At 42.7% G+C, this 27,032-nt stretch overlaps 1 protein-coding gene across 1 annotated transcript in view; it reads right to left on the bottom strand.

Annotated features, from left to right (window-relative positions):
* LOC120998011 (solute carrier family 12 member 9-like) overlaps positions 1-27,032 on the bottom strand; it is a 384,693-nt gene that overhangs the window by 118,081 nt on the left and 239,580 nt on the right. The window contains exon 9 of the mRNA XM_040428433.1: positions 12,452-12,576. Coding sequence (XP_040284367.1) covers positions 12,452-12,576 — 125 coding nt within the window. The remainder of the gene's footprint in view (positions 1-12,451; positions 12,577-27,032) is intronic.

Below are 27,032 nucleotides of genomic sequence, written 5' to 3'. Positions count from 1 at the left end.
CCATAATCAATATCCGAGATGCTTTTGTTGATCCCCAGGAGTAAAACAAAGAGGTTACACTTTTGTTCACGTCCACATAACAAAGCAGCACAAAGTGAATATCTATCAAACAAATTATTGATTTTGCTGCATGTGATATTTCTAGATAGCTTTTAACCAGAAATGCCATTACTTGCCATGACACAAACGGTCTTGGGATTAATTGACTATTTAGCTGTCTGGTGAAGGTTTTGTGAGGTCACAGTCAGAAGCAATGGACCTCCACAGACAAGGTAAAAAATCTTATATATAGAAGTGAGCTGGGCAGTAAAGTCATTCTGTTCCCAACAAGTCTACCCTGGGCTCTTCAGATTCCTTAGCACCAGCTCGTGGGATTCCCTGGAAAACAACACTTTAAGGCCTCATGCACACGACCGTTGTGTGCATCCTTGGCCGTTGTTCCGTTTTCCGTTTTTTTTTCGCAGACCCATTGACTTTCAATGGGTCCGTGGAAAAATTGGAAAATGCACCGTTTGGCTTCCGCGTCCGTGATCCATTTTTCCAGTCCGTGAAAAAAATATGACCTGTCCTATTTTTTTCACGGACAACGGTTCACGGACCCATTCAAGTCAATGGGTCCGTGAAAAATCACGGATGCACACAAGATAGTCATCCGCGTCCGTGATCCGTGTCCGTTTTTCCTATCATTTTCAATGCAAACTTGACTTAGTTTTTTTTTTTACTTTTCAAGTCCGTGGATCCTCCAAAAATCAAGGAAGACCCACGGATGAAAAAACGGACACGGATCACGGAACAACGGAAACCGTTTTTGCAGACCGCAAAAAAAAAGTCTGTGTGCATGAGGCCTAATGCTCCATTCACACGTCCGCAAATGGGTCCGCATCCGTTCCACAATTTTGCAGAACGGGTGCGGACCCATTCTTTTTCTATGGGAACAGAATGGATGCGGACAGCACACAGTGTGCTGTCAGCATCCGCATTTGCGGAGGGCGGCCCCGATCTTCAGGTCCGCAAGAGATAGAACATGTCCTATTTTTGTCCGCAGCTTGCGGACAAGAATAGGCATTTCTATAGGGGTGCCGGGCGGGTGTGTTGCGGATCTGCAATTTGCGGGTCCGCAACACACCACGGACGTGTGAATGGAGCCTAAGGCCTCTTTCACACTACCGTTTTTTCTTTCCGTTTTTTGCGTTCCGTATACAGTCCGTATATGGAACCATTCATTTCAATGGTTCCGCAAAAAAAAACAGAATGTACTCCGTATGCATTCCGTTTCCGTATTTCCGTTCCGTTGAAAGATAGAGCATGTCCTATTATTACAAAGAAAAAAAGGTGGGTGGTTGAGTCAGCACAACCTGCCTGCAGGTGCAGATCACTATGGCGAAATACATATACAAACAGAAAATGCAAATGTGATCGCACACTACATCCAGCACTCTGCCCTCCATGCTGGATGAGACATTGGTTTATATTTTGGCCAAAGCATAGTAAGCCACTCACCGCGTCAAGGTCGTCTCAATTGAGTGGTCCCTAACTCTTGTTCCTACCTGTTCATGGGCCATGACAGCCACATAAAATCCAGGGAATGTAGGTCAGCATGTTTGCATGTTGCATTTTCTGTTTGTATATGTATTTCGCCATAGTGATCTGCACCTGCAGGCAGGTTGTGCTGACTCAACCCCCCACCTTTTTTTCTTTGTAGCATATATTGGAGGCGTGGCGATCTCCTTTGAGTCAAGCACACCTGACCAGTCAATCTGTCCTGGAGGCTGGTTTTAAAGTCAGTATAAAACTGAGTCTGCTTATATAGAACCTACCATTAGCCATCTGGCTCCAGGAGAAGTATATGGTGGGTTCAGCATGCATGTTGGTACTTGCATCCCTGGATCCGATGAAAGCTGTAATGGCACCGGACGGGGTTACAAGCAAAGTGTACTTGACTTGCATGCTGACCTACATTCCCTGGATTTTATGTGGCTGTCATGGCCCATGAACAGGTAGGAACAAGAGTTAGGGACCACTCAATTGAGACGACCTTGACGCGGTGAGTGGCTTACTATGCTTTGGCCAAAATATAAACCAATGTCTCATCCAGCATGGAGGGCAGAGTGCTGGATGTAGTGTGCGATCACATTTGCATTTTCTGTTTGTACATGTCCTATTATTGCCCGCAAATCATGTTCCGTGGCTCCATTCAAGTCAATGGGTCAACAAAAAAAACTGAACACATACGGAAATGCATCCGTATGTCTTCCGTATCCGTTCCGTTTTTGCGGAACTATCTATTGAAAATGTTATGCCCAGTCCAATTTTTTCTATGTAATTACTGTATACTGTATATGCCATACGGAAAAACGGAATGGAAAAAGGGAACGGAAACACAACGGAAACAAAAAAACGGATTCGTAATAAACGGACCGCAAAACACTGAAATAGCCATACAGTAGTGTGAAAGAGGCCTAAGGCTACCTGCACACATTGCGGATTACGTGCGTTTTTTTCTGTGCGGAAAGAACGCAGTGTTAATTTAGAGAAATCTCATATATACTTAGCTTTTTTTCCTCCGTGTGGAAATTGGCCTGCCGTGTGGATTTTGAAAACCACAGCATCTCAATTGTTTGTGTTATCATATTTGGGGGGGGGGGAATCACCCTTTGCAATGCAAGGGTGAGATCTGTGGCGAAGCTGCATCAAATCCGCAGCAAAAAACACAAATAACACATGACATTTTTTGATGTGAATATGGATTGCAAGTAGCTTTACAGTAGGGATGGCAAGCAGTTTCAAGGATTCGGGATTTAGGGCAGGTAATATAACTCTTTCAGCATCTCCTAGCAGTCTGAATCTTCAACTTTTCTACTGTTCACAGACTCAGCTCTATAACAACCAATAGGAGACCTATTCCAAACTGAGAAGTCCTTTTCTTCATACATTGCAACCACTAGCCCATTGAATTTTTGAGGTCGCAATCATGAACTTCTGGACAGTAGACTAGCCAAATAACTGCTATTAATTGGCTACATGTGTTATAATTTTTTGAACTTGTGATATACTATTTTTGATTTTTACTCCCTGCCTTCCCGGAGCCATAACTTTTTTTTTTTTCTGTTCACACATGAGAGCTTATTTTTGGTAGGACAAGTTGCACTTTTGAATGGCACCACTTTATATATTTCATACAATAATGGGGTGGAATTTAAAAAAAGTAATTCCACCATAGTTTTATGGGTTTCGTTTTTGAGCAGTTCCCTATGTGGTAAAACTGACCTGTTACCTTCAAGCCTCATTCACACGTCAGTGTTTTGGTCAGTGATTACCATCAGTGATTGTGAGCCAAAACCAGGACTGGAGCCTCTACAGACATCAGGTATAAGGGAAAGATCTGTACCTGCTTTGTGTTTAGATCCACACCTGGTTTTGGCTCAAAATCACTGATGGAAATCACTTACCAAAACACTGAGTGAATGAGGCATCATTCTGAGGGTCAGTATGATTACAGCGATACAACATTAAGGCCCCTTTTACACGGGCGAGTATTCCGCGCGGATGCGATGCGTGAGGTGGACGCATTGCACCCGCACTGAATACCGACCCATTCATTTCTATGGGGCTGTTCACATGAGCGGTGATTTTCACACATCACTTGTGCGTTGCGTGAAAATCGCAGCATGCTCTATATTCAGCGTTTTTCATGCAACGCAGGCCCCATAGAAGTGAATGGGGTTGCGTGAAAATCGCAAGCATCCGCAAGCAAGTGCGGATGCAGTGCGATTTTCACGCACAGTTGCTAGGAGACGATCGGGATGGAGACCCGATCATTATTATTTTCCCTTAGTAAAACAGCGCTGGAGGGGTTAATAATTTAACTCACCTTAGTCCACTTGATCGCGTAGCCTGGCATCTCCTTCTGTCTCCTTTGTTGAATAGGACCTGTGGTGAGCATTAATTACAGGAACAGGACCTTTGATGACGTCACTCCGGTCATCACATGGTATGTCACATGATCTTTTACCATGGTGATGGATCATGTGATGACCGGAGTGACGTCATCAAAGGTCCTGTTCCTGTAATTAATGCCCACCACAGGTCCTGTTCAACAAAGGAGACAGAAGGAGATGCCGGCTACGCGATCAAGTGGACTAAGGTGAGTTAAATTATTATTTATTTATTTTTTAACCCCTCCAGCGCTGTTTTACTATGCATTCTGTATTCAGAATGCTATTATTTTCTCTTATAATCATGTTATAAGGGAAAATAATACAATCTACAGAACACCAATCCCAAGCCCGAACTTCTGTGAAGAAGTTCGGGTACCAAACATGCGCGATTTTTCACACGCTAGTGCAAAACGCATTACAATGTTTTGCACTCGCGCGTAAAAATCGCGGGTGTTCCCGCAACGCACCCGCACATTTTCCCGCAACGCCCGTGTGACCCCAGCCTAATAAAGCTTTTCTTGTGTTTTAATAAATAGAAAAAAAAATGCACCGCTCTCAGGATTTCACAGCTCAGATGCCATGGTCGCAATTGACCACAGCATCTGAGAGGGTAAATGTCCGTGATTGGCACAGACTGTTGGCACTAAACTTTTCTTTTTGTATGTGTCTTGATCTGGCTGCATTTCACTTTATCCAGTGGTTATTGGTTTAAGGGCTCAACGCCCGATCATATGTATTTTGCGGTCCTCAAAAAACAGCAAAAAATATGGATGACATCTATGTGCATTCCGTATTTTGCGGAACGGAACAGCAGGCCCCTAATAGAACAGTCCTATCCTTGTCTGTAATACAGACAATAATAGGACATGTTCTATTTTTTTGCGGAACGAAAATACAGACATACGGAAACTGAATGCACATGGAATAAGGCCTCTTGCACACGACCGTATGGTTTTGCGGTCCGTTTTAAACTGATCAGTTTTTCTTTTTTTTTTTGTTTCCGTTTCGCTTCCGTTTTGCCGTTCCATTTTACAGTTTGGTTTCAGTTTGCGATCCATTTTTTTGCGGATTGCAAACGGAAAAGGAAGCATAGAATAATGTTTAATCAGTAAGTACATAAAAAAATTGGGCTAGGCATAACATTTTCAATAGATGGTTACGCAAAAACGGAACGGATATGGAAGACATACGAATGCATTCTGTATGCATTCCGATTTTTTTTGCGGAACCATTGACTTAAATGGAGTCATGGATCGTTATTTGCGGGCAATAATAGGACAAGTTCTATCTTTCAGTGGAACGGAAATACGGAAACGGAATGCATACGTAATACATTAGTTGTTTTTTTTTGCGGAACCATTGAAATTAATGGTTCCATGCGGACCACAAACGGAATCCGCAAAAATGGAACGGACAAAAAAAACTAAAAACGTTTGTGTGCAAGAGGCCTAACTTCCGTTTTATTTGTGGACCCATTAAAATGAATGGTTCCGCATACGGTCCGCAAAAAAAAGAAACGGAATGGACAATACGTTCGTGTGCATGAGCCCTAATACTTATGTTTAATTTTCATTAAACAAAAACCACATGGAGTGTACATCCGCTATATACAGAAAAGACTTTTGGCATACATCTGTCTGGTATGTGACAGCATACCTCATATTAAATTGTAATGGAAAGTGCAGTCATCTACGCTTTCCAATATAAGGGTATCTCACAAAAAAAGTTTACCTATGGTATAAGTTTTAATTACAGTGGGAATCAATGGCAGACCTATATAACTGTATGGCATACAGTTGCATATTCACCGATCAGCCATAACAAAACCAATATTGTGTAGGTCCCCTTCACGCTGCCAAAATAGCTCTGATGTGTCAAGGCATGGGCTCCGCAAGACCTCTGAAAGTGCATATTGGTATGTGGCACCAAGTCATTAACAACTGATCCTTTAAGTAAATTGCGAGGTGAGGTCTTCATGGACTGAGTTTGTTATTCCAGGACATCCAAGAGATGATCAGTGAGACTGAGATCCTGCTGAAAGTGGCCACCAGAATTAAGGCTGGTTTCACAGAACCGTTTTATTTTCCGTTCTTCTGATCCGTCAAAAGAATATTAAAAAAAACCAAAAAAAAACAGGATCCTGTAAAAAATGCATGCATTACTTTTTTCAGTCTTAAAAAAATGGATCTCAGATGGAAATGGCTCAAATGGATGCCAAACATGCAAGTTTTTTTTGTTTTTGTTTTTTTACAGGATCCTGTTTTTTTTCGTCTGTCCTTCTGAAGGATCAGAAGAACGGAAAATGAAAAGGTGAAACCAGCCTAAGGGCTCGTTCACACGACAGTTTGTATCCCGTTCCCGTATTGTGGACCGCATACACGGGCACCGTTCCGTTGTCATTCATTTCAATGGGTCCGGAGATGCGAAACGGAAGCACGGAACGGAACACTACGGAAGTACTACGGAGTGCTTTCTGGGGTTCCATTCCATACCTCCGCACCGCAAAAGGATAGAACATGCTCTATCTTTGTGTGGAACGGAGGGATCGATGACCCATTCAAGTGAATGGGTCTGCGATCCCCATGCGCCTGCTCTACGGAAGGTGCCCGTGCATTGCAGGCCGCAATTTGCAGTTCACAGCACGGGACACCAACAGTCGTGTGAACGAGCCCTAAGACAGATTGGGGGTAATTGGTCTACACCAATGTTTAGGTCAGTGGTACGTTTCAAAATAACATCCACCAGAATGCCAGGACACAAGGTTTCATGGCAGAACATGTCCAGAGCTTCTTCTTCCAGGGATGGTATAGTTACGTTGGCTCTTATAAAGTGTGACTATTGCTTTCATCTTTTCATACGGAGTGAGACAGATGCCTTCTAACCGGCCTGTCAATTCATGCATATTTACAATGAAGGCCTTAATTTATAGAAGTAATAGGTCTCAGGAGACTCACATCTTGATGACTTTTCATTTCTAATATACTTATGGTATTGAATTCAGATTGTTTCAAGGCCGTAGCTGGGATCAATAAGAAGCTATACATTATATAATTTGTTATGAAGCGCTGCTTGTGATGTCAGATCTCCTTGAATTAACTTGTTCATGACTGGATTGTTCAGCCTTCCTCCAAGGTAGCAAAGTCTTTAGGGGATCCCAGTAACCAAACAGAGATCAGAAGCAGCCAAACAGATGTGTCACAGTGACTAAACAGAGTAAAGATACTTTGAAAACCAGCAAGAGAAGATAAATCACTGTTAAAAACTATTAGCAGAGCATTGCTTACAACTGAAAACACATCAAATTCACTAGAACCCTGCACACAATGCATTAATCGCATCTCTTGTGACAGATTTTGTAGATGTATGTCTCCAAAAGTATACCTGGCTACATGCAGGGGCGTAGCTATAGGGGGTGCAGAGGTTGCAGTCGCTACCGTGCCTAGGAGCCTGAGGGGCCCAAAGACCCTTGTGGTGCATAAGAAGACAACAGTATTATAGAAAGTGCATGCTGGTAAAGTTAGCCCTCTGGCTTTAGGGAAGGGGCTAGGTAAAAAATTTGGCATGGGGGGGTGCCATTTCAATTTTTGCCTCAGGGAGCATGAAGACCATGTGCTTCCCTGTCCCTGGTCACGAAGCACTGAGGGAAGGGGGGCCCAAGCTGAACTCATGCACCAGGGCCCATGAGTCTTTAGCTACGTCCCTGGCTACATGATCTCAGATGTCAACCATGTACTCACATATTTCCATCTTTTCTGTTCTATATCTTGCATTTTTAACAGCAGAGGCAGCATGCAAGTAAATGCAAGTAAACTCCCCAGTAGGAACACCACTCAGGCTTTTGGATCACTAATCCCAAAGTCTGACATAATCTACATTCAAATGAATGACCTTTCCCCTACATTATCACTTGGACTGTGGAGGTAAGCACACATTGCTATCAATAGTCTTCAATCTGTCAATGAAGTCCCCGAAATGCAGCAATCTAGGTAGGTTACAAAAAAACAGGGTCAGACTGGCACACCATAGTATCAGAAGATGCTCAAGGGGGCGTAAGATCTGACAATAATAGACCCCTAATAAAACAGGGCTCTTAAAGGGGTTGTCTCACCAGCAAATTGCGGACAACACAGAGTGAATGGGTCCGCTTCCGATCCTCAAAAAATGCAGACAAACTACGCCCGTGTGCATCAGACCTTATACAGTTCTTTGCAGCGTTGGACTGAAGTCCCTTGGGCCCACCAGGGGGAATGATTCTGAAGGCCCACCCTCTGTGTATATAGGACTTTAAAGGGGTTGTCTGACTTCAGCAAGTGGCATTTATCATGTAGAGAAAGTGAATACAAGGCACTTACTAATGTATTATGATTGTCCATATTGCTTTCTTTGCTGGCTGGATTCATTTTTCCATTTAATTATACACCGCTCATTTCCAGGGGCTAGAGCCAGTTCTGCTGAGCAGATACAAGAGAGCTGGGACAGGAGCTGCTGCGCATGCGTTCCTATGTGAGCTCCCATGGTCCCGTCCACCAGAGGCCGGAATTTTTTTTCCCTATAGTGTGCAAGCACGACCACTGCTGATAGATTGCATGGTGGTCATAACCGGGGAAACAAGTAGTGTATATTGTGATGAAAAATGAATCAAGCCAGGAAAGGAGGCAATATGGGCAAATCACAATACATTAGTAAGTGCCTTGTATTAACTCTGTCTACAGGATAAATAACATTTTCTGTAGTGAGACAACCCCTTTAAGGTCCTATATACACAAAGGGAGGGCCCTTAGAATTATTTCCTCTGTAGGGCCCAAGGAACTTCAGTCTAACTATATAAGGGATTATGCAGATCCATTTACCGTGTGATGTCCGCACCTGCATATACATTCTGCAGTCCGGCGAAAAAAAATAGAACATGCCCTATTCTTCTGTTTTACAGACAATGATAAGACATTTCTACATAATGTAAGATTAAAAATAAATAGCGGTATGCAATAAGCTGGGATCCATATTTGGCGGATCCATGATTTACGGATGCGGTCGTGTGCATAAACTCAAAAACTGCAAACTGTAGACAGTAAAATGGAACTCTGCTAATAAAATTAGAATTTAAAGTGATTTAGGCTGTCAAAGGAGGAGCATATTTCCTGAATCCAGTTAGATACCAATTTACCCACACGTGCCTATACCATATGAGAACTGTATGGTGTCTGTATAATTCAGTCATCAATCTCTTTTGCAGAAAATGTCCCACTCCGCTGTGACAGCGGCAATGCAATGACTCCTTTTTGTGTGACGATTTAAAACCTCACTGTATCTCAATACTTACTACTGTCAATATTCCATGTTTGTCTACAATATTTCAATAAGTGTATGAACATTATGCTTGTGCAATATAGATATTACAGATATAAGATAAAAATCACTGGTGAGTATCCTGAGAGGATATTAATATCTGTTTAGAAACAGACAAAATGTCACCAGTAAGTGGACACCCAAACCTTACATCCTCTGTGAACCGGTTTTAATGGCTCATCAAAAAGCCATGTACAGTACTCTAATATGTAACCTTCCGGGTAGGTCCACATGTGGCAGATTTCACTACACAGTCACGGTGAATCTGCAAGTGTCATGAGCTGATTTTGCTGAATTTCACCCATATACACTGAAAGGGATGAAATCCCCAGTCAAAATCAAGCATTTAAAAATCTGACCTTTGCCATTCGGAAAAAGATCTGCAGCATGTGGATGAGATTTGTAATCCACTACAGTTTTACCTGCACAAGTTTGCAGATAAAATCCTCAGCCTCTCTACACTGTGTGTACCTACCCTACATATTTCACTAGATTTTAGAACGTGGCACTTAGAAGACCATTAGTTAGCCAGAGAACTAATACATGGCAATGGCTTGGTTGCCTCAGTCTAATTCATCCATGGGACTGCAGTAAGGTTTCTGTGACACCCATTTTCTGTTTTTCCCCAAAAATTAGACAAACTCAATTATTGTCCCGCAATATTAAAGGAACTGAACAGGAATGGGGCTAAGGCTAGTTTCATACTAGCGGCACAGACCTCCGGCAGGCTGTTCCGATGGGTGAACAGCCTGTCGGATCCGTCCTGCTGCTAGTGAACACGTGCCCCCGGACTACCGCTCCGGCCCCATTGACTATAGAGGCCGCCGGAATAAAAGTATGACGTTAATATTGTCAATGGGGCCGGAGCGGTAGCCCGGGGGCACGCATTCACTAGCGGCAGAACGGATCCGATAGGCTGTTCACCCGCCGGAACAGCCTGCCAGAAGTCTGTGCCGCTAGTGTGAAAGTACCAACCCCACATTGGCACAAAATCTGGAGCAAACAAGTGTGTGTAATGTTATCATAAGATTTTAAAGTGGTTGTCCATTTTGAACAACCCCATTTTGTTAGAAAGTCTGCCCCAATGTTAAAAGTATCAAGCAAACCCATTTGTCTGTCTACTAGATGAGAGGTGAAAGGTGCCTTATAAATCCAAAGAAAACATTTTCCATGACTCCAGGGCCCAACTAGACCACTCATTCTAATGTGATCTCAGACTAGGATGCAGCTGTTCGACCAACATTCATTACATTGTCACTTTCAGCACAAAGGAAAAAATTAAGTCATAAAGTAACGTGGGTTACCTGTGAGCAGTCATGTGGACTGTCCTGGAATCAATAGTAGTAATGCAGTACTGGTTTGCAAGTGAACTCCAGTGGCATCTCGGCATGTACAGTATGCAGATGAAGCTGAGGCTACTATGCGCAGAATTGGTTGCCACTACAGCTGGCTTTCAAGTCTTGAGACTACTCCTGAGACTGGGACTGTCCACATGCACGGACGGACTGGGACATTAAAGTGGCCCTCGAAAAAAAGACTAAAAGTAGCCCCATTTTGCAGTCGGGTCCAAATTGCCAGGCAGGGCCAGCAATATCATATTGTGGCATATTATACCAAAAAGATTCCCAACAGAGCCAAATATCACAATCCATCACAAACTACTGCTGCCAGCAGCACAAAATACATCCCCAAAAACCTCCACTAGCTGGCTGTGAGGAGGGCTCACACAGCCCCCCGGGCATCAGCCCACCGGGAGATTTCCCTGTAAGGTCTATGGCCAATCCGCCCCTGTCCACATGACTATTCATGTTAGGTAGCGCTTACTTTTTTCCTTTATGTGGAAAATGACATTGAAGGGACTGACAAAAATATTCTCATACTATGCTGGCAGTTTAGGGGGTTCATATAGGATGAAAGGCTCTCTACAATCTCTGAAGGTCCCATGAACAGTTTGGCAACTTGTTAAGAGTTTCACCACTTTCTTGTCCTATTCTGTAAGCTTGTATGGCCTATTGCTTTGAGTTGTTATGGCTCCCAGACATTTCCACATGAGAGCAATGGCATTTACGGTACAATTGAGCAGGGCAGCCCTTGTTAGAAAGGTGTCATCCTATCCCAGTGTCATGTAAAAAGGTGACCACAAACATTAGATGAATTGTCCAAACCCATCAATTTTGGTTGAATTGGCTGATGGTTTCATGCACATAGGGAACCAGCCAGTGGTTTCCCAATTAAAGATGTCAGGGTGGTACCAAGCATGTTGGATTTCAGCATGTCGGTTTCTCCATTCTTGTCTCCTCTCCGATTGAAATAAACATGCACATTTGGCAAAGCATCAATGTTTATGCTGGTGTCAAAAGGACTATGAATTTATGAATTAACCTGTTAACATGTTTCCAGGGAGAATCCCATCTCATAGAAGTGTAAGAGCTGTACAATATGCATGCCGTGTCTCCGTCTCCTGACTACAGCTGCCTGCCTGGTGCTGTTCTGTCCCTATCTTGTTAGTTAATTACCACTAATGGAAAGAAAGGCATTGCTGGCAGACGGCCAGGGAAATCAGAGGCAAGTTGGGAAAAGTTTCATAAATTTAGTGTAAGTATCAATTTCAGAGGTTGCTGTCAAGGGAGGAGTATATATATGTAGATGTTGTTTGAAGGGCAAATGCAAAAGTAGAAAAGAAATTGCACACTTAGAGAAGGGAGTGAGTGCCAGGGCTAGGCAGAGGGAGAAAGAAGAGGGAGAGTCATTTCTTATCAGACATTCAGATTAGAATATTAAATTTATAATATGCTGCTATGGTTGTGTCTGGACGAAGCAGGAAAAAAATCTTGGACTCTATAACCCTGGATAAAATCTATATTTTTAACATTCTAGTGCATTGATTAGAGTTTTGCTGCAATTCAAGCACAAACTGTTACATTTATGTGATGTACTCCAACTCTCAATTTGAACAGTTTATTAGTTGATCAAAACTGAACTTGTCAAACTTTTCACCCGAGGCCTCACCAGCCAGAACATGGTAATGCCTGGGCCTCTTCAATGCCACAGAAAAAACAAAAAAACATATTGCTCAATTTAGTACACATTTTTTTCATTAAAAGCATACGAAACTAACTATTATTGGTAGTAATGGATTTATATCATTACAAAGATTTTCAGCTCACCTGAAATTTGGTGCGGATGCCCATTCCAGCGCCAGACAGGCAAGGCCCACAGCAGTATACACCAGCAAGAAGAAAATTGTCACAATTGCTGCAATGGTGTTTAACTTCCCAGCAAACAACACCAGCTAGAAGACAAAAAAGTAGGATTTATGGTAAAGCAAGAAATATGTCAGACAAGTCTAAGAAGAAGCTCATACAAGGGTCAGGTGAACTCCCTTGATATGGCCTTCAGGGCAAGGACACACACTGCAGTCTCCACATGCAGTCAAAATCGCGCCCCATATGATGACCAATGGCCGGCCGCATGATTGTAAGTGTAAAACTGGGGTTTTACCCAAAAGATTGTGCAGCCACATGAACTCAGTTTCAGAAGCAGGCAGACATTGCAATTCTCTGGATCTACAGGTTTTCATAGTTTCCAATAAAGCCATACAATTCCTCCCCTTCCCCAATAAAGTCATACAATTCCCCCATATACATGGGCGTAACTATAGCCATAGCACTTGCTACGTAGCCCAGACGTTGGGGGGCCATATCAGGTACAACAGCATTGTGCCTTTTTATGGGGAATAACAATATTGATATAATGTTGGTTTTCTGACATATGGTGCTATTATACATGCCTTTGTTTATTGCTACTTATGTTGCTGTTTTATGTTTCTTACACTAGGTGGCAGGGGCCTCATGTTATTTTTCTATGGTGTCCTATGAATTACAGTTATGCCCCTGCCAGTCTATCTCTAAGTTAATCTGGAAAAATTGTGGCATGTTCTTCTGGATGCCATACTGAGGTATTCCCCCTTAGAGTTAAAGGGACATTACCAACTTATCGATGATCGATAACTGATCAATGCAGGTCACACCTCTATGGTGAGACAGTACAAATGCATGGATTAAGCTGGGGGCTAACTTCAGCTGAATTTACCAGGTTCTTACAGGGTACTAAAATCTGCAAACTCAATTGAAAATGATAGTAAACGGTACCATTGAAACATAAGTGTCTGAACTTTGATTTGGTTTTGCTCAGTCCGCCCAGTCATTTTTTTACTTACGATATTTGGTCACTCGCTTATTTTGTTCAGTATCAGTATGTGTGCCAGTATGGACAAAAAGTGCCATGCAAAATGTGGTAACGTTAAAAGGACAGTGGCGCTCAGTGGAGAGGAGTGGGTACAGATAGGCATGTGACCTGGGATTCTCGGAGAGGAAAAGCTTTTCAGGCACAAAATGATATTAGGAATAAGTCTGATGGTATGAGGCAAAGCATTCCACTGGATAATTGAAACTACATAAATATACCAGACATGCAAAAGCAACCCTATGAAGTGACACTAAAATCTGGAGAACCTGTAAGATACCTATTGACAATCATACCCCTGTCTAAAAGACGTGTAGTACAATTCCATACAATACAATGTTTAGAGACAGTGTAGGTCCTAAACCTAGGTGGTATAATGGTAGGGATTTGTAGCACACTGGCATTTTCATGGAGAAACAATGGAAATGGGAGCAAAAGGGTGGATAAATAAATAAAATAATGAAAAAATATAGCAGTGCCACTTTCTATTTGGAGGAATGGACTTTTTTAAAGTAAAGTTGACAGTGGTGATTTATCTGCCAGGTTCATGGCCATAACCCTTTGTTTGCACACTTTGGCCCTCAGTCCAGGAGCATCATGCTGGAAGTTGATGACTCTTTAACCGAATAACAGAGCACAGAGAGCAGACACCATCTATCAGAATAAAGGCTGCTCTCCCTGCTCCTGCAAACCTATTTGTTCATAGCATTAGTCCCAGTGCACTGGGATTTGTGGAGAAATAGAATTTCTCTCTGCAGGAAGACAAGGTGAGAAGCCTGATAAAGAGCAATATGTTCATTATGTACCTGACAGGAGGAGATACCATAATTACTGCAGTTAATGAACTCTGCTACCTAATCCAAGCCCAAAATACTGTGTAGAACCCAGATTCTATGGGTGACTGCTTCATTGTTTCACAGACCTAACACAAAGCTTTCATTTTTATATGTCACTGCTAAGAAATCATATATGCTCCAGGGGAAAACTTATTTAAAAAGAGGGTCAGAATGGGTTAAAGCTAAAACAATAATTAATAACCACCTCATCTATCTCCCGTGCTCCAGTCCCCACTCCCTTCTTCCAGGAAATGGCTTGGATTGCCCAATAAGTCACTGCTGAAACCAGTGATTTGCTGAGTGGGCAGTCCAAGCCATTTCTTGTCTGTCAATCCCAGACCTAAAAAGTGAAGGGGAGCTGTAAAAGGGGGATAGGTCAGTGCAAGTATTGATTATTATCCAGTTCAATGGGACCAAGGTCGCAGTAACCAGCTCTATCCACTATACAATGGGTGCCTCTGTGTAGTTCTGGCACCAGCTCTCCTGCAGAACAGCTGATCAGCGGTGGGGGTGTCAGACCCTGGGCGAACAGGTACTGATGGCCTATACTGAGGGCAGGTCATCAATATAGTTAAAACGACTAAAACTACTTGAAAACTCCTTTAAGGGTGAGACCAGATGAGGTGCATAAAATGCAAAATAGAGGAAGGAAATTGTGTAGCATTTTACTGTAGCAGGTACGGGGATGAGCTTTAAACAAATCTAATCCAAAAGAATCTGCATGAAAACTCACCTGCAGTGCGGGTTTTTAATCCCCAGAATGTGAATTTATGCCACAGATTTCACTCTTTGCAATGCCCAGGGTGAAATTTGTGGTAAATTCACAGAAAAATCCACATATAAAAAGTACATGTAACTTTTTTCCTGACGGCTTGTTGTCCATTTTGCTGTGGCCCCTGCAAAATCAGCAGAAGACGGGGATGTCCAACTTCTTTGACTTGTCAAACCCAGCCTGCAGTAACTGTTGAAAGAAAAATCATACTCACCTGCTACCAGTCACTCCATTCCAGCTCTCTTCAGTGGTCTTCTTGTAAAGTTCTGGACAGACAGGGTCACTTGTGCTGCTGCAGCCAATGACTGGCCTCAGCAGTGATGTGCCTGAGTGGTACATCACTGCTGGATCTTGTTCTGCTTGGTGACACATCACTGCTGAGGTAGTCACTGGCTGCAGCTGCGCACCCTGTCTGGCTGGACATAACTGGGACCAGAAGACTACGTAGGGTAGTCAGAGAGCCTGATGGATCAGTGGGTGCAGACAAATATGATGTTATCAACAGGTACAGCAGGCTAGGGTTGGAAGCTAAAAAAAAATTCTAAAAGCTGGACAACTCCTTTAATACACCATGGTTCAAACTGCTTCACATTTGAACATACCCTAGAAACGTTAGTGTGAATGCAGTCATAGTTTTGTATTCCTGCATATGACGTTTCAAGCAGAGGGAGAAAGAGTTAACATACTAAATACCTCATCTCACTTCTCAATCTTGCTCTTTACTGTTATTTCTTCTCATCCCCTCCTGCCCCATCCCCTTATAAAGCATCAGCTTGCCCTTGATAGATAATATGTTTAACACTCCATCAAGCGAAGTCTGGCAGCTTAACATGAAGATCAGGAATAAATAACAAGGCAGGTGCAGGGGAATGGAAGTGACATGACACCGCTAAATGGTCAATTACCTTTTACCAATGGGAGCCATATATATGCGAGACACAAGATAACCATGCTACAAAAATCATCAAGAATCCTTCCATGCACAGTGCTATATAAATAACTGGGCACCAGAAGGTTGTGTGTGCCCATTCAGTACGGTAGAAGATTGGAGAATGTGGTAAAGGAAGACACATACTTCATCCCCTTACATATACACCTCTGGTTTGGGAAAAAAACGTCTTTAAACTGCACAGATAAATAAGATATACTACTAAGATGTTGCAGTTGATAACTGCATAAAAAAATAAAAAAAACATTTCAAAACTCATGCAGTTTTACTGCAGTTTTGTCATATGATAATTGGCATCACATTTTTTTAATAGGTAAAATGCATTTATTTTGCATTTCACCTGTAAAATTGACTGCATAGCAGAAATGGAAAATCGCTGTAAAACAGATTTTTTTTATGTGGTCATCAACAGCACCTCAGTGTCTATATGTACAGCTGCTGCATACTTTTTCTTAGTGCCAAAAAATTGGTTCAAGTGAAAGGGACAAAAAGCTGTAATTAGTCTGCACTGCCGCTACAATGAAGGGGATGCAGCGCTCACACAAGTACCGTAGCCCTTTCAAGCAGCTGATCGGCATGGATGCCGGAAGTGGGACGGCACTGATCTGATTATTGAAGACCTACCTTGAGTATAGCTCATCAATATCATGAAAGTGAACAACCTCTTTAAGGATGCAGCATAGTTTGGTACTTAAGCACGCGGTCATCTTTTCTGTTTCTTAGTCTCTGCATTTAAAAGTCATAACTTATATATTTTTCTGTCAACAAAACCATATCAGGGCTTTTTATAGGATAATTTGTTTTGGGGTATGTACATTGGTGCTTAAAAGTTAGTGAACACTTCACAATTTTCTTTATATTTCTGCATAAATTTTACCTAAAACTACATCAGTATTTCACAAGTCCTAAAAGTAGATAAAGATAACCAAATCAAACATGTAAGTAAAAATATTAGACTTGATAATTTATTTATTGATGAAAATAATCCAATATCACAAGTGTGTGAGTGGTAAAAGTATCTGAACCTTTAGGCCTCTTTCACACGGGCGAGATTTCTGCGCGGGTGCAATGCGTGAGGTGAAAGCATTGCACCCGCACTGAATCCGGACCCATTCATTTCTATGGGGCTGTGCACATGAGCGGTGATTTTCACGCATCACTTGTGCGTTGCGTGAAAATCGCAGCATGCTCTATTTTGTGCATTTTTCACGCAACGCAGGCCCCATAGAAGTGAATGGGGCTGCGTGAAGTCGCAAGCATCCGCAACCAAGTGCGGTGTGATTTTCACGCATGGTTGCTAGGAGATGATTGGGATGGGGACCTGATCATTATTATTTTCCCTTATAACATGGTTATAAGGGAAAATAATAGCATTCTTAATACAGAATGCTTAGTAAAATAGGGATGGAGGGGTTAAATAATAATAATAATAATAATAATAATAATAATTTAACTCACCTTAATCCACTTGTTCGTCTTCTTTCTTCTTCTTTGCTGTGCAGGAGGAAAAGGACCCGTGGTGACGTCACTGCGCTCATCACATGGTCCGTCACATAACCATGTTATAAGGGAAAATTATACAATCTACACAACACCTAACCCAAACCTGAACTTCTGTGAAGCCGCCATCTTGCTCACCAGTCATGGAGCCTCTACCCTCCAGGCAGCAACCTCCCCATACCCCAGCTGTGTCAGCAATACCCTCAACATACGAGGGAACGTGGGACTGGACTGAGCATGTAAAACAACTACCGACTAGGCAGGTGATGGAGCAATTTATAGTGGGCTTGGAGAATTCTTATAAGCAAGAACTGCATATAATCTCCAACAACATGCAAATCATGGAGGAGAGGGCCGATGCTGTAGTCTCTCATCAAGAGGAAATGTCGGCCAGAATAGACGACATAGAGGGCAAAGGAGACATCAGAGATCAGTCAGCTATATCGGCTTCAAGAAGATACTGAAAACAGGAGCAGAAGAAACAACATAAGGATCAGAGGGCTCCCAGAGTCTATCCCTACAGCAGATTTGATTCACACTTTACAGGACTTTTTCAAGAAAATCCTGGATAGGTCAGTTTCTGATGACCTGGAAATAGATAGGGCGCACAGGGCTCTGGCACCCCCTAATCCTGACCCTTCCAAGCCTAGGGACATTATTTGCCTGTTAAACAAAACATGCAATGCAACAGCTCACTGCAAACCAAATAAAGTACAAAATTGCATCATAATTTCAAATGCTATACTAATAAGTTTGCTTGGCAAATCGTTTTGTACAAAATTACCTGCGCGTGGAACCTGCACTTTCTGAATTATATGATAGCTGTCATGGCACATAACAGGTAAAATTTAGTGTTAGGAACCCGTCTAACTAGAGATCGCCTTGACGTGCGGCAGACGGGCTCAAATAATTTTGTACAAAACGATTTGCCAAGCATCTCTAACTTATTAGTATAGCATTTGCAATTATGATGCAATTTTGTACTTTATTTGGTTTGCAGTGAGCTGTTGCATTGCATGTTTTGTTTAACAGTCTTGTTCTCAGCCATAGCAACGTGCCCCTGCGCTTTGGGATTTGCTGACTGACCCCCTTTTTCTTTGCAGCTTGTGCTGGAGGTGTGGCTGCCTCCTTAGTCGTGCACTCCTGACCAGCTCGTCTGCCCCATTGGCTGATTTTAATTAGTGTTAGTATATAGCTTGGCCTGCTCCCCCTCACTCACTGAAGCCATTTGGCACCAGGAGAGAGATAGTGTGTGGACTCTCATTGCAGTCCTTGGTGACCTTTTGGTGCCAGGGGTGGTGTGGAGTGGGCCCGGAATGCATGCTGGTAACTGTTTTCCGTGGATATAAAAGAGGCCATTTTGGCACCAAAAATGACAGAAATTCAGGCGGATCCAGCATGCATGTGGAACCTGCACTGTCTGAATTATATGATAGCCGTCATGGCACATAACAGGTAAAATTTAGTGTTAGGAACCCGTCTAACTAGAGATCGCCTTGACGTGCGGCAGACGGGCTCAAATAATTTTGTACAAAACGATTTGCCAAGCATCTCTAACTTATTAGTATAGCATTTGCAATTATGATGCAATTTTGTACTTTATTTGGTTTGCAGTGAGCTGTTGCATTGCATGTTTTGTTTAACAGTCTTGTTCTCAGCCATAGCAACGTGCCCCTGCACTTTGTGATGTGCTAACTGACCCCCTTTTTCTTTGCGACATTATTTGCCGTCTACACTACTATACGGTTAAAGAGGAAATTATGCGAAAGACGCGGAATCAGCCAACCATCGAATTCAGAGACGCTCACATCTCTTTACTGCAAGATTTATCACGCTCGACTTTGCAGCAACGTAGAGCACTGCGACCTCTGTTGGAATGTCTAAAGGAAAGAGAGATTCCGCACATGTGGGGATACCCCTTCCAGTTAGTGGTCCGACGTGGAGGCAAGCATTTTGAGTTAAAGGTCCCTGCCGAGCTAACGGACTTCCTAGCTGCTTTGGGCCTACCAGATATTAATCTTCCGGACTGGCATGCCACTCCGCCACTACCGACACGCTTCTCGGTCTGGAAAGCGAAGAAGCCTGGATCAAGAATGGTGGCCAACTCACAGGGTCATCCCACCTGATCTCTGTTACCCTAGAGATAATTGTGTTATTTATAATATGTAGGGTTTCTTAATTCCGGGATCTCCTATCAGCTAGTGCTCCGCAATGGGGCTGGAGACCCTCTAACAACCCACGGTTTCAATATGAGCCTGTTTGTTCTTATAGAAGACAGCTGATGGTTATATGATATGTTACAAGTTCTAAACCAAGGTCTGACTTATACTATACAAACATAGGGTTCCTAAGTATGGTCATTTATCAGTCAGTGATCTGCAGTTAAATGAGAAGACTCTGGTTACATATTGTGTCATTATACTTTTGTGTGCTACTAGGGAAGAGAATTAAGAGTTAAATTATATGCTAGTTAGCCTACTGACCGAAATGATGAATAATCACACTTTATGATGGTTTCCTGGCTAATTGATAACAATTTTTTAGGCATTATAGTTCGACATGAGCTGACTTGTGTCTAAACCCTCTTGTTAGATATGTTTTAGAGTGAGGAGTAGTTACCAGCTTAAGGAAAGTTATGGTTAGTTTCGTGGTGGTCTCTTCACCTGTTTATGGAAGACCGACCCACACAGTATAACGTTTTACGTTATTTGCCTCTTCTCCGAGGTTTACTTAGGTTACAAGTGTGTATATCCCCCTCAGGGACTCCACACTATCCCCTTATTGTTTGTCTTCCCTGTCTGGTGTACCTTATTCCCTTCCTAACCACTGTGTTTTTCCCCTTTGTCTCTTCCTATTTCCCCTTCTTCCCGGGACTAGAGAGATAGACCTAGCACTACAAGATGGCTACTCCTGGCAAGATTAAACTTGTCTCCTTAAATGTTCGAGGGTTCAACATTCCAGAAAAAAGAACAAAAAATACTGTCAGGTTTACAGAAAGAAAAAGCTCATATTATCCTGTTACAGGAAACTCACTTTAAAACAAATCATATTCCAGGTTTACGATCAAAATCCTATAACACCTGGTATCATAGCACGAATCCTGAGGCTAAAGCTAGAGGAGTCTCCATTGCTTTTCATAAATCCTTCTCTTGTTCTGTTCTAGATTTCAGGTCCTGTGACAAAGGAAGATACGTCTTCGTCAAGCTGGCAATCCATGGGAGAACGTACACAATTGGTAACATCTATCTGCCAAATTCGGGACAGGGTAAGGCCTTTGCCTCTATAATGTCTGGATTGGACTCCTTCATTGAGGGGGTTCTCCTCCTTGGGGGTGACTTCAATCTGACGCTAAATCCGAAGGTAGACACATCCCTAGGCAGGTCCTTAGTGCCATTTTCGGCAGTAGCCAGGATACGCACGATTCTACACAATAGAAGATTGATAGATGTCTGGAGAACCTTACATCCAAATGAGAGAGACTACACATACTTTTCTCCGGCCCACCGTACTTACAGCAGGATTGACTTGTTTGCCATCTCTCACCATGCTTTAATGTTCCAACCTAAAGCTTCATTGGCACAGCTTTGTGGTCAGATCATGCACCCATATCCCTTACCCTGGAATTGCCTGACTTGGTGGCCAGGGAATGGACATGGCGACTGAATGACACCCTGTTAAGAGATACGGTGTGCAACAAGGCAATTGAAGATACAATCCAGGATTTTTTGGTGAACCATGCTTCTGATACCACAGCACCTCCTTTGCAGTGGGAAGCACTTAAATGTGTAGTACGAGGCACACTCATACAACACGGGTCTAGACTGAAAAAAGAAGAGGAGGCTCATATCAAAAAGTTAACAGAGTGCTTGCATGACTTAGAATCAATACACAAACGACTCCTTACCCCCTCTCTTCTGGCGGAACTAACAACAATAAGAGATAATCTTAAAATTACTATAGATAAACGGTCCACCTTCTCTAGGGAAAGATTCCAGAGGTTTTTGTATGACAAGGCCAATAAATGTGGGAACGCGCTTGCCAAGTTGTTACACCCTAGACCAGTGATGGCGAACCTTTTAAAGACCGAGTGCCCAAATCGCAACCCAAAACACACTTACTTATCACAAAGTGCCAATAGCAATTTAACCTTAATGTTGAGGTTTTATTTTAGAAAGAGGTCGTCTGTTAGTCTATTTCTAATGTCAGATTTGATATAATTCAAAGCTGAAAACAGCTGCTCACAAGCATAAGATGATCCAAACAAAGTAAGTAAAGCAATCGCAAGTGCTTTCATAGACGTAAAGTTATTTGGTAGGGAATTCCACACTTTAAGGATCTCATTTTCAGAACTAACTGTGCTGTCCTTTGTCATCCCTTCCATCTTCTCAAGTGTTTCACGCAGGTCAGAGAATTTATTTTTCCAGATAGAGCTTTCTTGAAATTCCAATAGCTCCATTTCCAGACTTCCTAAATCTAACCAGTCTAAGCAGGAAAGATCAAGTTCTTCAAATTTGGCTTTATCTGGAGAAGTGAGAAAACACAGGGTTGTCTCCAATTTACGGAATTGTAAAAATCTTTTACTAAAATTCACCTTCGCAGCTGCTAGGATGCTAGAAAATTCCTTGTAGATTTCCTGGTGACTGGTAGGATTGTCTGCAAATGCTGTAGCATTTTCTAAATGCTTTTTTTAGATTTGGAAAATATTTTAGCTGCCCACTTTCAAGGTCTCTTTCAAAAACCTGTAGTTTTCTCTCAAATGTTTTGATATCGCAAAACATCCTTTCTGCTGTTTTCCCTACACCTTGCAGTTGTTTGTTCAGTACATTGAAGTGCAGTGTAAAATCTGTAAAAAAACATGAGGTTGGTAAGCCAGGCCATATCAGTGAGCTGTGGATAGTTCTGCTCTTTTTCATTCATAAAGAGCCTAATTTCATCCAAACAGGCTACAAATCTCTCCTGGACTCGTCCTCTGCTCAGCCACCGTACATTATTGTACATAAGTAAACAATTATACTGGGCCTGATGTAATTCACCATTTTTGTGACATCTTGGAGGAAATCGTCAAATTTTTTGCTGCTTTCCCTGGCACAAAGAGCTTCTTGGTGTATAACGCAATGGAACTGAATGACTTCATGTTTCGTTTCTTTAACAAAGAACTGTATGAAACCAGATGTTGCCCCCACCATAGAAGGCGCCCCATCACTAGTAATTGAAACCACTTTTTCTGGTCTTATGTCTTGTGACAAAAAACCCTCCATCACAGCATTGTAGAAATCTATCCCTTGTGTTCTTTTAGGCAAAGACACTAGTTTCACCAGCTCTTCTCTCATGATGTCACCAGCAGCATAACGCAAAATTACTGCTAGCCTTGCATGATTATTTATATCTGTGCTTTCATCCAAGCACATGGAGTAACAGGCTGCCTTTTGTAAGTCAGTGGTGAGCTGCTGACTAACATCACTGGCCATGCGCTGGACTCGATCTTTAACAGTATTTCTGCTAAGTGGCATCTCAGAGATGCGCTGAATAATTTTATCCTTGTTTGGGAAATCATGGAAAAGGGAATTACTCCCAGACAGCATGGCCATTTTTATCATATCCCCATCAGAGAGGGGCTTACCATGTTTTGCTAGGCATAGTGAAATTTGAAAACTGGCATTTGTCAGATGATTTGTTTTAGAAAGGTAGTTGGAAAAACTACGGTACTGGGAATGATAGCTTCTTAATTTCCCTTCAAGAAACTCTTTTCTTTCAGTTTCACCAAGTGAGGCAACACTTTTGTGGTTGGTGTCCAAATGCCGTCTGACACTTGATGTGCGACACACAACAGTTTAATTACAGAGAATGCATAACGCTTTCCCATTGCGTTCAATCACTCCAAATGACTCTGTCCAGGCCTCTTGGAATGATCTTCCACTATCTGTTTTTGCTTTTTTTGCTGCACTCATTTTTGGGTGTTCAAGACTTGGAGTCTACAAATACACAACATTAAAAAGAAAAATGAAGCACCCAATAAAATCTATCCCTATACCAAAAATATCTAATACTATTAGTTACCACTAAAGAAATGGATATTAATTTAAATCAACAATCTACGGCAGTGATTCTTAGCTGGGGTTCCATTTCAATTAGCTGACCACCAGCACAAGAGGGCAATGGAAATGGATCCTGCTAAAAAAAAAACAACTATTGTGTGCATCAGTTATGCATGTTTAGTTCTATCTCAGATATGTTTTTCAGGAGGAAAAAAAAATCCTGCATGCAGGACAAGGCTACCTTCACATCTGCATTAGTGCATTAGCAGATGTCTGGTAGTATGTTCCAGCAGGCAAGTGGAAGATCATCCAGACAAAAAATGGCAGCATTCTGCTGTTTTTGTCCATCCTTCAGGGGTCAGCCAGATGTACTGTATTTTTCGCCCCATAAGACACATTTTTTTCCACCAAAAGTGGGAGGAAAATGCTCTAGCGTCTTATGGGGCGAATACTAATGAGCGCTTCCATTATGGCAGTGGCATCCAGAGCAGGAGAGGTGTTTTTTTTTATTTTATATGCTCTGTGTTTTGGGGCTGATGAGAGGCATGGGGGATGACCTGAGACGCATGGGGACTGATGAGACACATGGGGGCTGATGAGAGGCAATTCTTAACTGAGGTCTGATTGGGGCACATTCACATTTGGGTCTGAGCTAAGTCTGATTGAGGTTCTTATTAAAATTGGAGGTTTGATTGGTGGTCTGATCTGAGGTCTAATGAAAAATATTTTTTTCTTATTGTCCTCCTTTAAAACCTAGGTGCGTCTTATGGGCTGGTGCCTCTTATAGGGCAAAACATATTGTAAATGCAATGTCATCTGTACCCCATTATACTTCAACGGGGCTGGAAGATATTGCATTTTCATCCGGCTGCGCTGAATCAAGTTCATCCTGGCAGGCTGTTCTCAGAGGGAACAGCCTGCCAGAATGCAAAGCGCATGTGTGGAAGTAGCCTAAGGCTACATGCACATGACAGGGAAAAAAATGTCCATTAAAAACGGACACACTGTCAGTTTTTGATGGCCATTTTGCATCAGTGTGTGCATCCATTTTCTGGCCATGTGTCCATTTTTAATGTCCATTTTGCATCAGTTTTTCATGTCCGTTAAAAACAGACGTGAAAAACGGATGAATTTGATTGGCAGTCATTTCTAGACCCACCCTTCTCAGAACACCCACAGGATGGTAGGCCCCCATCTAAAATAATGTCCCCAATAGTGTAGGATTTTTTTTTTTTGCTGCCCCCAGCGTTAATAATGCTCCCATGTAGGCCCCCTGGTAAAATAATGTCCCCCATAGGGTAGGATTTTTTTTTATTTTTTACTGCCCCGAGCTTTAATAATGCCCCCTATTTTGTCCCCAGTTAAAATAATGTCTCCCACAGTGTAAATATTTTTTTTTAATAATGCCCCCATGTAGGACCCCAGCTTTAATAATGGCCCCCATAGTGTAGGAATTTTTTTTACTGTCCCCAGCTTTAATAAAGTCCCCCATAGTGTGTGTGTGTGTGTGTGTGTGTTTTTTTTTTTAGCACCCTCAGCTTTAATAATGCCCCCAATGTAGGTCCCATCTTAAATAATGGCCCCCCGTAGGGTATGAATAATTTTTTTTAATGCCCCATCTTAATTTCCTCCATGCTTTAAACAATGCCCCCATAATGGTCCACCGTTGTTTCTGTTTTCTTGATTTTACACGAAAAAAAAAAAACACACTCCACTTGCTCGCTCTGCAGCAGTCTCTTCTATCTTCACTGAACAGGACCTGCGATGTGCGTGATGACGTCACCACACACATCGCAGGTAATTCGGCAGGTCGTGCTCAATGAAGAGAGAAGAGACTGCCGCACCACGAGCAAGTGGATGAGGTGAGTTTTTTTTTTTTTTTTGCTGCGGGTCACCATGGGGGCATTGTTTAAACCATGGGGACACTTTTAAACCCCTAATAAAAGTGTACTCGTCAATTGGCTGTTAAAAACAATTGGCTGTCTTATTGATTTCAGTGGGGTCCGCATGGCTGTGGAAACGGACAAAAATAGGACATGTCCTATTTTTGGACAGATGCTATTCACTGGCTGTTAAAAGAACGGCCATGTGAATAGCCCCATAGACTTTCATTGGTGCTAAAAATGGCTGTGTGACGGACGTTACTTAGTCGGCAGTCACACGGCCATTATTCACTGTCGTGTGCATGAGGCCTAAAGGATCACACAGAAATGGATCAAATAAATGCTAAATGTGCAACTGATGCACAGGATTTTTTTTTTACAGGATTCTTTTTTTTTTTTTTTTCTTTATTCAGAATGGAAAAATAATGGTAACTTGAACACTTCCCAACTTAGGCTACTTTCACACTAGCGGCAGCCTTCTCCAGGCAGGTTTTTCCGGTGGGGGAACAGCCTGCCGGATCCGTAACTACCACGTGCACTGCCGGAAGTTCACCTGGCCCTGTTCGCTATAATTGGGGACCGGCGAAGATCCTTTTTTTTCATTCAAATAACGTGAGCGGACCAGATATCCCGGACTGGTATTGATTGTGTACAGGGGAACTAATGTCCCACAATCATAAGATCTTATGATGTTGTGTGCTCCCCTGCACATGATCAATACCAGTCCGGGACATATGGCCCACTCAGGCTAGTTTCACATAGCGACAGGATGGATCCCTGTTGGATCCGTCCTGCCGCTAGTTCACGTGTGGCCCCGGACTGCTGCTCATCCCCATTGACTATAATGGGGGCGGCGTTCCAGCGGCAGCACTCGGTGAGAGGCTGCCGTACTAAATGTCGGACATGTCGTAGTTTTAGTCCAAGGGCCTCTCACCGAGCGCTGCTGCCGGAACTCCGCCCCCATTATAGTCAATGGGGATGAGCAGCAGTTCGGGGCCACACGTGAACTAGCGGCAGGACGGATCCAACAGGCTGTTGGATCCGTCCTGACGCTAGCGTGAAACAAGCCTTAGACTGGTCATGTGCATGGGCCCTTAGGGAGGAGGACCCCTCTACCACCTCCCATACACTGGGCTGGAGTCTGGAGGTGTATGAGTGGGGAACAGGGGTGCTCCCTGAGTCCCCTCAGTCAGTGTGAAGTTTTACATTAAAAAATAATTATACCAGGGCAGATGTGATTCTCTCACTGCTTGTTCAGCTCGTGGGTCCAGGCTGTACAACTGACAGAGCAAGATGATGTTGTACTGACACAGCTGAGGAAGAAGCATAACGCTGATTGGCAGAAGCTCAGCCAACCAGCGTTATGTTTCTACCTGAAACCCACAAGCAGTCACTGACGGAATACTGAAGGGTAGTGAGCTCCCCTGCAATGTTCCGTTCGGTCCTCTGGTTCTGCCTCCGCCCCTCCCATATCACATGTTGCGCCCTCTCTCTGCTTCCTGATTGCAGGAGGCGCGCAGTGATGTGA

Source organism: Bufo bufo, chromosome 4 (genome assembly GCF_905171765.1).
Source record: "Bufo bufo chromosome 4, aBufBuf1.1, whole genome shotgun sequence".
Lineage (NCBI taxonomy): Eukaryota > Metazoa > Chordata > Amphibia > Anura > Bufonidae > Bufo > Bufo bufo.
The sequence above is the reverse complement of the archived record's forward strand: the minus strand, read 5'-3'. Positions and strand labels throughout refer to the sequence as shown.